We start from the raw sequence: 14,080 nt of genomic DNA, 5'->3' as shown, positions 1-14,080 counted from the left end.
TGAGGTGAACTGTAGATCCCACTTGTGGTTCTGAGTTGAATGTCTCATTCAGTGTACTCTTTCATTTCAGTCATGAGGTGAGTTCATTAAAAACAATCCCAAAAGACGTGCGTCAGTGTGGTGATTGCTGCACCGTGGGTGGAGACTGCAGCACCTTGATTGTGGAGGAGCTCGTTAGTGCGGAGCGTCGACCAATGAGCCGCTGCGACACTAACGAGCTCAGCGCCTCAGCAGCTGTTGCAGAGCTCTGATCTGTTTCACAAGATTGAGATTACATTACTCTGCATCTATGGATACATCTATGTACACATAGATGTATCCATAGATGTACAGGTAAGTAATGCTACAAAAACATGAGGTATCTTAATACAAGTATGATGTACAGCTGTGGGTACACATCTGAAAGTGCAAGTGAAGTAAACAGTAGATGAATGGAAGATATGAATATAATATAATAAACTACAGTGTGCAGTTTGTCTTCACTGATGAAGAAGCTCAATGAAGGTTCAAAATAAAACATTGTTTTATGAATGTGTTTAATGGAATTAATTTAAGTTTAGCAAAAACTCTTTTTTGCAGGAAATACTCCATTAAAGGGTTCAACGCTCTACTATTCACCAGCTAATAAACTATTTTAATTATGTGTAAAGAATATTCAATACTGTCTGTCTCTTTGTCTCTCTGTCTGTCTCTCTCTGTCTCTCTCTCTTTGTCTCTCTCTCTGTCTGTCTCTCTATCTCTCTCTGTCTCTCTCTAAAAATCATTTTAATATTCACACTTGATGTCGTCTCTGTTTCTCATTTTGATTGGACTGATTAAATCAAAGTGATTTGGCCTCAAGAGAAGCTTAGTGGATCTACCTACAGGGTTGAGTGAGCAGGTGGGCTTCATTGATGACGTTGACCCTCTGAGACACTAATGAGGCTCTGATACTGAGGAGAAGGACCCTGCAGCACACGGGTTCCACTGGATCCGCTAGTGTTGCGGCTCCACACACGTGAGGCCCCCGGAGCTAACCCTGAGGACCCCTTCCTGCAGCAGAGCAGGTGAATTTGAACATGTGACGGACTACTTTAGAGCCCTGGAACAGCAGGGCAGCATAAGAAAGAACACAAAGTGTGATGGACTGGGCTCAGGTCTGTTGGACTGGGCTCAGGTCTGGTGGACTGGGCTCAGGCCTGGTGGACTGGGCTCAGGTCTGGTGGACTGGGCTCAGGTCTGTTGGACTGGGCTCAGGCCTGATGGACTCACAGTGGAGGACAGCGCCCCTAACGGCGACGCGGCCAACGCGCAGCACGCGCAAAAAGACGTGAAGGAATTTCCGCTGACGTCACTGCGCATGTCGACACCAGGCTGCAGCTGTCTGAGAGCAACAACAACAAGCTCGAGCCAGCAGCACACCGACGCTTCCACGGCCCTGACGGCAGACGACAGCTCCGGCTCCTCACGATGCGGCCGTCACAGTAACTCCGTCTCCGGTTCTTCTCGTGCGAGTCATAGTCCGGGTCATCGGAACCAACACCGCCGCCGAACAAACACGGACACTCGGCCGCAGGAGAGCAGGGCAGTTCGGGGCTGCATCTGGGTCAGTGGGCCTCTCGGCGGCAGTACCGGAGGTTTAGTTATATATACATATATATATATATACATATATTATATATTATATATATACCAAGCTCGTCCCCTGCATACACCGTGGTAACATGCAGGCTAACGGGGCAGGACAGGACCGAGATTCAGAACAGTACTGCCGAAACGGTGCGCAGAACAGCGAGTCGTCCTCCACCGGAGCAGCTCACTCTAACGGACTCCTGACGGAGTCAGTCCCCAACAATGGAAGCACCGTCAGCAGCAACAACGGAGTGTCCGCTCAGCCTCCGTCCAGCGACAGCGACAGCACGGCGGAGGCCAACTCCGTGAAGAAGAAGAAGCGTCTGTCCCAGTCTGAGGAGGACGTCATCCGGCTGATAGGACAACATCTACACGACCTCGGTCTCAAGTAAGTGAGCCAGCTGGACCAGAGGGTCCTCCAGCGACCCGGGGACATGTTGTCTTCTCTCTAGTCACGAGAGGAAAACAAAGCCAGCCTCTCAGAGCACCAGCAGTCTGAATATATATGTGTGTATATATATATTATATACACATATATCTCAGCGCTAACATTCATGAACACACCTGGGTACATGGTACCAGTCTGAAGGCCTACACATGGTCCACAGAGCATGGGGTCTTGGTCTGCAGTAGAGGAGACAACACTGGCCTGAAGTTTGTCATCCTGTTAATAACATAAGATATGAATTATGTTATTATCAAATTCAGCTCGGTGGATATATTCCTAAACATTACAAAAATGTTTTGGACAAATGTTGTCATTCTGCTCAAAGTTGCTTAATTTTCAAATAGAGTTTGATGTTCCACTTCCTGTTCATGTCCTTTTGGTGTCCCGTAGGTGTGTCCCGTAGTTGTGTCCTGTAGTTGCAGCGTGTCCCCTAGTCGCAGCGTGTCCCGTAGGTGTGTCCCGTAGTTGCTGCGTGTCCCGTAGGTGTGTCCCCTAGTCGCAGCGTGTTCCGTAGGTGTGTCCCGTAGTTGTAGCGTGTCCCGTAGGTGTGTCCTGTAGTTGCAGCGTGTTCTGTAGGTGTGTCCCGTAGGTGTGTCTTGTAGTAGCAGCGTGTCCCGTAGGTGTGTCCCGTAGTTGCAGCGTGTCCCCTAGTCGCAGCGTGTCCCGTAGGTGTGTCCCGTAGTTGCTGCGTGTCCCGTAGGTGTGTCCCCTAGTCGCAGCGTGTTCCGTAGGTGTGTCCCGTAGTTGCAGCGTGTCCCGTAGGTGTGTCCTGTAGTTGCAGCATGTCCCCTAGTCGCAGCGTGTCCCGTAGGTGTATCCTGTAGTTGCAGCGTGTCCCGTAGGTGTAGGGTTAGGGTTAGGGTGTCCCGTAGGTGTGTCCCGTAGTCGCAGCGTGTCCCGGAGTTGCATCGTGTCCCGGAGTCACAGCGTGTCCCGGAGTTGCAGCATGTCCCGTAGTCGCAGCGTGTCCCGTAGGTGTGTCCCGTAGTGGCAGCTTGTCCCGTAGTCGCAGCTTGTCCCGTAGTGGCAGCATGTCCCATAGTTGCAGCGTGTCCCGTAGTCGCAGGTTGTCCTGTAATCGCAGCTTGTCCCGTAGTCGCAGCATGTCCCGTAGTCGCAGCTTGTCCCGTAGGTGTGTCCCGTAGTGGCAGCTTGTCCCGTAGTGGCAGCTTGTCCCGTAGTGGCAGCATGTCCCATAGTTGCAGCGTGTCCCGTAGTCGCAGGTTGTCCCGTAATCGCAGCTTGTCCCGTAGTTGCAGCGTGTCCCGTAGTCGCAGGTTGTCCTGTAATCGCAGCTTGTCCCGTAGTCGCAGCGTGTCCCATAGTCGCAGCTTGTCCCGTAATGGCAGCATGTCCCGTAGTCGCAGCTTGTCCCGTAGGTGTGTCCCTTAGTCACGTCCCGTAGTTGCAGCGTGTCCCGTAGGTGTGTCTCATAGTCGCAGCGTGTTCCCTAGTCGCAGCGTGTCCTGTAGGTGTGTCCCTCAGTCGCAGCGTGTCCCGTAGGTGTGTCCCGTAGGTGTGTCCCGTAGTCGCAGCTTGTCCCGTAATGGCAGCATGTCCCGTAGTCGCAGCATGTCCCGTAGGTGTGTCCCTTAGTCACGTCCCGTAGTCGCAGCGTGTCCCGTAGGTGTGTCCCGTAGGTGTGTCCCGTAGGTGTGTCTCGTAGTCGCAGTGTGTCCCGTAGTCGCAGCGTGTTCCCTAGTCGCAGCGTGTCCCGTAGGTGTGTCCCGTAGGTGTGTCCCGTAGGTGTGTCCCGTAGTCACAGAGTGTCCCGTAGGCGTGTCCCGTAGGCGTGTCCCGTAGGCGTGTCCCGTAGGTGTGTCCCGTAGGTGTGTCCCGCAGTCGCAGCGTGTCCCGTAGTCGCAGCGTGTCCCGTAGTCGCAGCTTGTCCCGTAGTCGCAGCGTGTTCCTTAGTCGCAGCTTGTCCCGTAGTCGCAGCGTGTCCCGTAGTCGCAGCGTGTCCCGTAGTCGCAGCGTGTCCCGTAGTCGCAGCTTGTCCCGTAGTCGCAGCGTGTCCCGTAGTCGCAGCTTGTCCCGTAGTCGCAGCGTGTCCCGTAGTCGCAGCTTGTCCCGTAGTCGCAGCTTGTCCCGTAGTCGCAGCGTGTCCCGTAGTCGCAGCTTGTCCCGTAGTCGCAGCTTGTCCCGTAGTCGCAGCGTGTCCCGTAGTCGCAGCTTGTCCCGTAGTCGCAGCGTGTCCCGTAGTCGCAGCTTGTCCCGTAGTCGCAGTGTGTCCCGTAGTCGCAGCGTGTCCCGTAGTCGCAGCTTGTCCCGTAGTCGCAGCGTGTCCCGTAGTCGCAGCTTGTCCCGTAGTCGCAGCTTGTCCCGTAGTCGCAGCGTGTCCCGTTGTTGCAGCGTGTCCCGTAGTCGCAGCTTGTCCCGTAGTCGCAGCGTGTCCCTTAGTCGCAGCGTGTCCCGTAGTCGCAGCGTGTCCCGTAGTCGCAGCGTGTCCCTTAGTCGCAGCGTGTCCCGTAGTCGCAGCGTGTCCCGTAGTCGCAGCGTGTCCCTTAGTCGCAGCGTGTCCCGTAGTCGCAGCGTGTCCCTTAGTCGCAGCGTGTCCCGTAGTCGCAGCGTGTCCCTTAGTCGCAGCGTGTCCCGTAGTCGCAGCGTGTCCCGTAGTCGCAGCGTGTTCCTTAGTCGCAGCGTGTCCCTTAGTCGCAGCGTGTCCCGTAGTCGCAGCGTGTCCCTTAGTCGCAGCGTGTCCCGTAGTCGCAGCGTGTCCCTTAGTCGCAGCGTGTTCCTTAGTCGCAGCGTGTCCCGTAGTCGCAGCGTGTTCCTTAGTCGCAGCGTGTCCCGTAGTCGCAGCGTGTCCCTTAGTCGCAGCGTGTCCCGTAGTCGCAGCGTGTCCCTTAGTCGCAGCGTGTCCCGTAGTCTCAGCGTGTTCCTTAGTTGCAGCGTGTCCCGTAGTCTCAGCGTGTTCCTTAGTTGCAGCGTGTTCCTTAGTCACAGCTTGTCCCGTAGTCACAGCGTGTCTCGGAGTCAACGGTAAAACAGCGTCGTTACATTTCCTCAGCCATTCATAGGGCGGTCCTCCATGACGTTTAGGAATGACGCTGTGAATACATGGCCTCATATTTTATGACGATTGGAATAGAGTGATTGATTGGATTACCCCCCACCCCCCCATGTGCTTGCTGTCACACAATCATATGTTATCCATCAGTCGGTCACATGACACAACTTTACTTAAGTTCCAGTCATTGCATTGAGGGCTGATCACGAGTGCTGAAGTTCTTCTTCTGTGTCCTTGTTGGCAGTCAGACGGTGGACCTCCTGATGCAGGAGTCGGGCTGCAGACTGGAGCACCCCTCTGCCACAAAGTTCCGCAATCACGTCATGGAAGGAGAGTGGGACAAGGTGAGATGCAGATCTATATCTAATGTCTAATTGACCTGTGCTTGACGTCTACGCTAGTCAGTGTTTCTCTGCTAATGGGCTTATCTTCTCCGTTTGTGTTGATCATGCTTTTCCCCTCCTTATTCAGGCTGAGAGTGACCTGAATGAGCTGAAGGCGTTGATGCATTCTCCGAGTGCTATAGTGGTAAGTGATCCTCTATGAACTCCATGCCGTGTTCAACAAATCAACGTTTCATGTGCAGCTTTGAAAATAGGGACAAAATACAGTGAACCAGCAGTAATTAGCGCTTGCATTCAAACGTTGATGTCGGTACCATGGCATCCCGCGCCTCCCTTCCCTCCAGCGGGCCCAGAAGTACGGCCTCGGTCTCGAGCGGCTCTGCTCCTGGCCAGCTTCTGACTGCAGGTCGACGGCTGCACTGAAGCCTGATCCGGGTCCGTTCACGCTCTCAAAGCACGGTGAACCAGATGGGGTCCTTGGTTCAAGACGGATCTGGTTTTGCTGCCACTGCCACAGACTGAGGACAGTCGGGCAGAGGGAGCAGTGAGCGCTACGTTATGTATAACACAATGTGAAGAATTCAAACACTTTGCACTGAAATGTAAAGATTTGGACGTGAATCCATCAACTGAACGTCAACTAACTGCCCATAGATGTTGTTCTTCAGCAGAACAAAGAGGTGCAGGTGTTTAGCTGCTCTTTAAGGATCCTTTTATTTGACAGTATTGATATTTGTATTGATTTTCCAAATTGTTTGGTGTTTTTTTGCATGTTTGTAAATAATATCTAAAACTCAAAATTGAAAACAAGACCTATCCAATGCACCGACATCCAAATAGCTGAATGTTCGGGTCCAGGCCCAAATGTGAAGAGTGAATGTTTCAGAACACTGATCCCATGTTATTTGGGCCTTGTCTCTGCCTCCTGTACAGCGGATGAAGTTCCTGTTGCTGCAGCAGAAGTATCTGGAGTATCTGGAGGACGGGAAGGTCCTGGAGGCCCTGCAGGTCCTCAGAGCGGAGCTCACCCCTCTCAAGTACAACACCGAGCGGATCCACATCCTGAGCGGGTCAGTTCACCAGCAGGCAGGGAAACTGTCTGGACTCTGAATGGAAGCGGAGTTTTCATTTACTCACAGAATATTAACGACAATTACTACGTGAAATGTTGCTCTTTGTCTTCATGGGTCATGATCATATGAGTGTAGATTTGTCTGAACACAACTGAGACAGTGTCCTTGCGTGTTGTGAAGGTACCTGATGTGCAGTCATGCAGAGGACCTGCGAGCAAAAGCAGAGTGGGAAGGCAAAGGAACGGCATCCCGGACTAAGCTGCTGGACAAGCTGCAGAGTGAGTGCAGTGCCGTGTATTCTCCTGTACGCAGTGAACACGCTGTGCTGGAGCTTCCACTAGGCACGGTGTTACGGGTCCTAAATACTGCACTAGTATAAAGAAACAGCCACGCAGGTGACACCATGCATGTTCACCTGCGCTCAGCCTGGAGAGGCAGAAGCCCAGCTTAAATAAGAACCAACGACGCTCAGTGTGTGTTCAATCGTTCTGGCTGATTCCCTGCTGTGATGTTCACAACTCATTTGGGTCTTTCTGTGTGTGCATGCAGCCTACCTGCCTCCGTCAGTGATGCTGCCTCCTCGCCGCCTGCAGACTCTACTGAAGCAGGCGGTGGAGCTGCAGAGGGAGCGCTGCCTCTACCACAACACCAAGCTGGACAGTGGACTGGACTCTGTGTCCCTGCTGCTGGACCACGCCTGCAGCCGGTATGCACCTACACACACCAGGCCCTTTTAACGTTTGACTGTCACTGCTGTGAGACACTACTACTTTATGCAGTGTGGGCCGTAGAACGATGTTCCTGTCTGGTTGGAAACAATACTCAGTCCTTTGAAAACACCTTACAACCACCTTTGTTTGAGAATCATTCACACTACATCACAGCCAGTCATGTAAGATATTTGTCTAACCATGAACGCTGTTCTGTCCTAATCTCTAGGAAACAGTTCCCCTGCTACACTCAGCAGATTCTCACCGAACACTGCAACGAAGTCTGGTTTTGCAAGTTCTCGAACAATGGCACCAAACTGGCGACCGGGTCCAAAGACACCACGGTCATCGTGTGGCACGTGGACGCGGTAATCCATCATCTCCTTGTCGTCGCCTCAGAGCAGGATGAACCGGGTGGACCGTGAGAGATCATTGACCGGTTTGTCTGTTGGTCGACAGGAAACCCAGCAGCTGAAGTTGATGAAGACCCTGGAGGGTCACGCTTACGGTGTTTCCTACCTGGCGTGGAGCCCTGATGATGCCTACCTGATAGCCTGCGGTCCAGACGACTGCTCTGAGCTGTGGCTGTGGAACGTACAGGTACAACCTCTCTCACTCTCAGCTGCTCATTTACAAGAATTATAGTCCAATAAAGACGTCCATCGTCGTGCAGATTTAAACTAGCTGGGCTCAGTGCCTTAAGGTGCTCCGGTCACTTTCATGTTGAATGCTGACCTGTGAATACATGAAGGCACACTGCTTCCTCATGCATTCAGTCTTGTTCATATCTGATGGGAGGACGGTGCTTTGTTTGAGGGTCACATGTTGCGTTGTGGTGTCGAGCGTGTTGTCAGATCTTTTCGGTGGACTCACTCTCTCCTCGGTTCTGCCGTGTAGACGGGGGAGTTACGGACGAAGATGAGTCAGTCTCACGAGGACAGCCTGACCAGCGTGGCCTGGAATCCAGACGGTAAACGCTTCGTCACCGGCGGACAGAGAGGCCAGTTCTACCAGTGTGTGAGTATCGACCACAGCACAGAGCTGACCTTCAACATACATTGAGTCGGAAAAGACTCGTGTAGTGGAGTGAAGTACAGAGGCCAACAGTGAGGATGTCTTCAACGTGTCCCAAATGATTGAGGAAAGAAATGTCAGATAGAGTGATCTCAGATGGGATGATGTGGGGTGGTGTGGGGTGGTGTGGGGTGGTGTGGGGTGATGTGGGGTGGTGTGGGATGATGTGGGGTGGTGTGGGGTGGTGTGGGGTGGTGTGGGGTGATGTGGGGTGGTGTGGGGTGGTGTGGGATGATGTGGGGTGGTGTGGGGTGGTGTGGGATGATGTGGGGTGGTGTGGGGTGGTGTGGGGTGGTGTGGGGTGATGTGGGGTGGTGTGGGGTGATGTGGGGTGGTGTGGGGTGGTGTGGGGTGGTGTGGGATGATGTGGGGTGGTGTGGGGTGGTGTGGGGTGATGTGGGGTGGTGTGGGATGATGTGGGGTGGTGTGGGGTGATGTGGGGTGGTGTGGGGTGATGTGGGGTGGTGTGGGGTGATGTGGTGTGGGGTGATGTGGGATGATGTGGGGTGGTGTGGGGTGGTGTGGGATGATGTGGGGTGGTGTGGGATGATGTGGGGTGGTGTGGGGTGGTGTGGGATGATGTGGGGTGGTGTGGGGTGGTGTGGGGTGATGTGGGGTGGTGTGGGGTGGTGTGGGGTGGTGTGGGGTGATGTGGGGTGGTGTGGGGTGGTGTGGGGTGATGTGGGGTGGTGTGGGGTGGTGTGGGGTGGTGTGGGATGATGTGGGGTGGTGTGGGGTGATGTGGGGTGGTGTGGGGTGATGTGGGGTGGTGTGGGGTGGTGTGGGGTGGTGTGGGATGATGTGGGGTGGTGTGGGGTGGTGTGGGGTGATGTGGGGTGGTGTGGGATGATGTGGGGTGGTGTGGGGTGATGTGGGGTGGTGTGGGGTGATGTGGGGTGGTGTGGGGTGATGTGGTGTGGGGTGATGTGGGATGATGTGGGGTGGTGTGGGGTGGTGTGGGATGATGTGGGGTGGTGTGGGATGATGTGGGGTGGTGTGGGGTGGTGTGGGATGATGTGGGGTGGTGTGGGGTGGTGTGGGATGATGTGGGGTGGTGTGGGGTGGTGTGGGATGATGTGGGGTCGTGTGGGATGATGTGGGGTGGTGTGGGATGATGTGGGGTGGTGTGGGGTGGTGTGGGATGATGTGGGGTGGTGTGGGGTGGTGTGGGATGATGTGGGGTGGTGTGGGGTGGTGTGGGATGATGTGGGGTGGTGTGGGGTGGTGTGGGATGATGTGGGGTGGTGTGGGGTGGTGTGGGATGATGTGGGGTGGTGTGGGGTGGTGTGGGATGATGTGGGATGATGTGGGGTGGTGTGGGATGTCCCTGAAGGCGTTCCTGAATGCGTTATGTCTGCTCCTGACTCCCAGGACATGGATGGAAACCTGCTGGACTCGTGGGAAGGAGTTCGGGTGCAGTGCCTGTGGTGTCTGAGTGACGGCCGGACCGTCCTCGCATCCGACACCCACCAACGCATTCGTGGATACAACTTTGAGGACCTGACCGACAGAAACATGTAAGTCACCACCACGACGTACTCCAGTACACGTGTATATGTGTATAGATATGTGTATATATATATATATATATGTGTATAGTATGTATATACTAGCAGGGAGTCAGGAGGCACCAGTCAGCCACAGGACCACTTTGAGCTACTGAAGGATTTCACGTGATTCACTAACACACGCTCACACACTAGAGGGTTTCCACCAACACGGATTTGTACCACAGTGATTTGTACCACAGGAGAGAAAGACATTTTGTTGGTAGTCTTCTGTAGACCCACACATTGTTGGTCTGGAGGCGGTGCTTGCTCACCCGTGTGGTGTCCTTCCAGAGTGCAGGAGGACCACCCCATCATGTCTTTCACCGTTTCCAGAAATGGAAGGCTAGCTCTGCTCAACGTTGCGACTCAGGTGAGCAGCTCGTTGCTTCCCTTCCACTTCAGCTAGTTGCTACAATATGATTTCAGTTCAGCCTTGATTTTGAGATGCGTCTCTCTATGAATGCTCTGTGTGTGTGTGTGTGTGTGTGTGTGTGTGTGTGTGTGTGTGTGTGTGTAGGGAGTGCACCTATGGGACCTGCAGGACCGGGTGCTGGTGAGGAAGTACCAAGGGGTGACCCAGGGCTTCTACACCATCCACTCCTGCTTCGGAGGGCACAATGAAGACTTCATCGCTAGTGGCAGTGAAGGCAAGACACCGTAATGTTTGGTAGAGAGCTCAGACCGTTGAGCTTCCTTGTGATGATGTCATCGGGGTTATTTTCTCGGACCTGATGAAGTGTCCTGTCTCCCGCCAGACCACAAAGTTTACATCTGGCACCGGCGCAGCGAGCTGCCCATCGCAGAGCTGACCGGTCACACCCGCACCGTCAACTGCGTGAGCTGGAACCCCGTCCTGCCGGGACTGCTGGCCAGCGCATCCGACGACGGGACCGTCCGCATCTGGGGACCTGCCCCCTTCCTGGACGTCCAGGACGCAGAGGGGCTCAATGGTATGAACATGAACACTAGTGCGTGTCCTCTAAAGGGACGAGGTCATCTGTCAGCCATGGCTTTCATCAGGCTCCTCCACAGTTAGGAGTTCTTCCTACATCTGGGTTTGAATGAGCACCAGCAGTCCTCCTGTTGATGAATACACTCATGTACAGTCTAGATTTACTCTTCATGGCTCAGACGTCTTTGAGTAAGAACCTAAACATGGAAAAAAACAAGTAATCATAGATGAAATAAGATTGACAGTAATACAGTAAGAAATAATGGCGCTAAGATACAATAAAAACACAAAAACTGTTTTAAACAATGCCTTTTTAAGAGAGCTTTGAAGGAGGATCTGCCTGATCTACAGACTGGAGGGGTCCTCACTCCAAACACCTTAGGACCTACACACAGACCCCCACCAGAGGGTCTAAGGCTGGTATGGGGAGAGCAGGTCATTTAAACTCAAGTGGTCAACTGTATCAACTATTAGACCAACGTCCCAGTGCTAAGCCCCGCCCTGAAGCCCAATGAAAGTGATCAAGGATCCCGAATAGGACCAGGTCTGGGTAGAATAGGACCAGGTCTGGGTAGAATAGGACCAGGTCTGAGTAGAATAAGACCAGGTCTGTGTAGAATAAGACCAGGTCTGTGTAGAATAGGACCAGGTCTGGGTAGAAAAGGACCAGGTCTGGGTAGAATAGGACCATACGTCCTTCAGACCTTTATTTCTCTCATTCAGACCGTGGAGACACAAAATGTGTTTGTTGTTGGTTGCAGTTTGTGTGAAGTTGACCCACATGTGTTGCAGAACAAAGATGGATGAGTGAGTCTTACCAGCATCCAGCTCCTTGTTTCTAACATGTTGTCCTGACTTTACAGCTGTCACTTCTACTGAATGACCTGTGACCTGTGACCTGTGACCTGTGACCTGACCTGTGTCTTTCCTGTGCTGTCAGAATGCTGCAGCATGGACAGCTGATGATCTGCTGCTGTGATCCTGAGGAGCATTGAGACTCTTAGACACTTGAATGGATGAAGCAGGAAACGTTTTGGTCACTGGACGGCAGCTTCCTGGAGACGGGGCCACGCTGCACGTCAGGATGTCAGACCCGGTCCCATTACAGAGAGCAGAGCCGGCCAGATGAAGCCCGGCTCCACGGCCTCCGGTATCCTCCTCCCGTCCGCCCCGCTCCCTCAGTACCGTCCCGTCCCGGACCACCCGCCTCCTCCTATTTATTATCAACTACGTTATGTATTCATGAGTAGTTCACTGACTTGTGCTAGGCTGTGACGTAGCGGCGCCTTGTTGTTATTTTTATTAACGGTGTGATCTGCTCTTTCACCTCCTGAAGACATTTGAACTATAAGGCCACTTGATGGATGCACCCACATGAAGAGTTTCTGTAAATGTTATCTTTTATGCAGAGTACATTTTGGTTTTGTTTGTTCCTCCAGCTTTGCTGCTTGTACCTAGAGAAGGAGTCGTGTATGACGAGCATGTTGCACAGCAGCGTGTCCTGCTGTGGAGGACGTTGATGCCTTCAGACAGCCGGTGTGTGGAAGCCTCCAGAGCTCACAGGAGGATCCTCTGCGTAGAGACGCTCTCCTGATGTTGCTCTTTATTTCTGTTTCCATCGCAGCCTGTCGCCCTCTTTCCCCGCAGACACGCAAGTCTTCGTATGAATTTGACTTGGTTTGGTTTAGTTGTTACATGTTTTAAGTTTAACTTATTACTGTTTTTAATATATTTGTTTTTTAAAGAGACACTCCCTGATTTCTTACTGTACCAGTAGAGCCCCCAGACTCCCGGCTCAGCTGTGACCTTGTGTTTCATATTGTCAACAAATCCCAATGAAAAGACCAGAACCAACAACGTGTCCGTTAGTCAGAACCGTCTGACGTCTCCACCCCGTCTGTGAGCCCATCGGTTCCTCCTGAAGATGTAAGTCTTTGAGCCTTTTGTAAACGTGTCTTTAGTCATTTCTTACAAACGTCACTCCGGCAGGAAGGAGCGCTGCGTCTGTTGGCTGCGGACTATTTTCATCAGAATGAATCCACAGTCGGCGCTCTAGTGAGTGTGTGTGGGGTTGAGTCGGTGTGTGTGTGTGTGTGTGTGTGTGTGTGTGTGTGTGTGAACCGTGTAACTCATGTGTTTGAATAGGATGATACACACACAATACTTGCTAGTACTGTACTTTCATGTTTTACAAGTAAGGTCTGTGCATGAGATTTGTTCACGATATAAATAAAGAAATTAAAAGTCGCCGGCCATAACTGTAAGTTCAGGACGCCGGTAAGCCGAGGAGACACAGGAACCACATGGAGTAACACGCGTGTAACACGGTGAACACACGGTTAACATGAGCGTCTACTGTGTTCCTTCAGAGTCAAAAGGACAGTCTTGCCTAATATGATATTGTGTGTAATATGTGCTGTATATTGTATGTGATGGCATGTATTATGAGGCTGTGTAGGAAAGGCAAACAGGATGTCAGACTCCAGAAGGTTCCAGAAGCTCAGAGCTTCACACCCACCGGTCCTCACTGTTGTGATGCACAGCAGCACGTCGTCGTGAACATCTGCTGACACGGAACAATCGCTGGGACGTTCACAGCTGGACTGACATTTTGGTTTCTAAACTGCTTCAACGGATTTCTTTTCCCAGACCTGGACGGTGAGTGGAGGACGTTCAGGACTGTGGGAAACCCAAAACGCACACGCACACGCACACGCACACGCACACGCACACACACACACACACACACACACACACACACACACACACACACACGCACGCACGCACACACAGTAATGAGTGTCACACACACTTGATTCAGTCACACACGGTGTTCTAGGTCCTGCTTTGCGGCTTCCTTCGTTTCTTCCCAGTATTCCAGCTCGTCTTCTTTTCTCTTCTCCTTTATAAGAAGCCAAAGTAGGAACTTTGTTTGCTTGCAGGCAGTTTCTGCCAGAAACCCATTTGACATTTTAAAGGTGTTATTACAAAACGTGATTGTACTGTTGTGTATCGTCTGTCAGAGAAGTGTTACGTACGCTTATTTTAAATAAAGCATTCAGGGTTTTAAAATGTAATTCACTTTGAAATGTTCTTCCAGTGACACCATGACCACAACTAGAACCAAACATGTTCTGTAGGCCTGGTTCATGACTGAGAGACGTCAGTGAACACCAACGCTGAGGAAAACACTAAACTAAAACAGTTTTAACAAATAAAAACTAAAACATCTCTCTTCATGTTCCTCAGTCAACCGGTTTACGTCTTATGTGGAATGAGTTTGACTGAAGTACTACTACTACTACTAC

General features: G+C 52.3%; 1 protein-coding gene across 1 annotated transcript; it reads left to right on the top strand.

Moving 5' to 3' along the window:
* The first annotated feature begins 1,363 nt into the window (after positions 1 to 1,363).
* Positions 1,364 to 14,045, top strand: wdr26a (WD repeat domain 26a). Its single transcript, XM_068735126.1, has 14 exons — positions 1,364 to 1,999; positions 5,314 to 5,413; positions 5,541 to 5,597; positions 6,347 to 6,483; positions 6,667 to 6,764; positions 7,036 to 7,192; positions 7,426 to 7,564; positions 7,656 to 7,796; positions 8,094 to 8,213; positions 9,642 to 9,787; positions 10,112 to 10,190; positions 10,338 to 10,467; positions 10,576 to 10,770; positions 11,713 to 14,045. Exons 1-14 carry the CDS (start codon positions 1,704 to 1,706, stop codon positions 11,733 to 11,735), a joined length of 1,818 nt encoding a protein of 605 aa, XP_068591227.1. The 5' UTR covers positions 1,364 to 1,703; the 3' UTR covers positions 11,736 to 14,045.
* Positions 14,046 to 14,080: the final 35 nt, after the last annotated feature.

The sequence above is a fragment of the Cebidichthys violaceus genome, unplaced genomic scaffold (genome assembly GCF_023349555.1).
Source record: "Cebidichthys violaceus isolate CVI_PGR_0920_01 unplaced genomic scaffold, fCebVio1.0.p SCAF_7, whole genome shotgun sequence".
In the NCBI taxonomy this organism is placed as follows: Eukaryota; Metazoa; Chordata; class Actinopteri; order Perciformes; family Stichaeidae; genus Cebidichthys; species Cebidichthys violaceus.
Note: the sequence above shows the minus strand (reverse complement) of the source record. Positions and strands in the feature narration are given on the sequence as shown.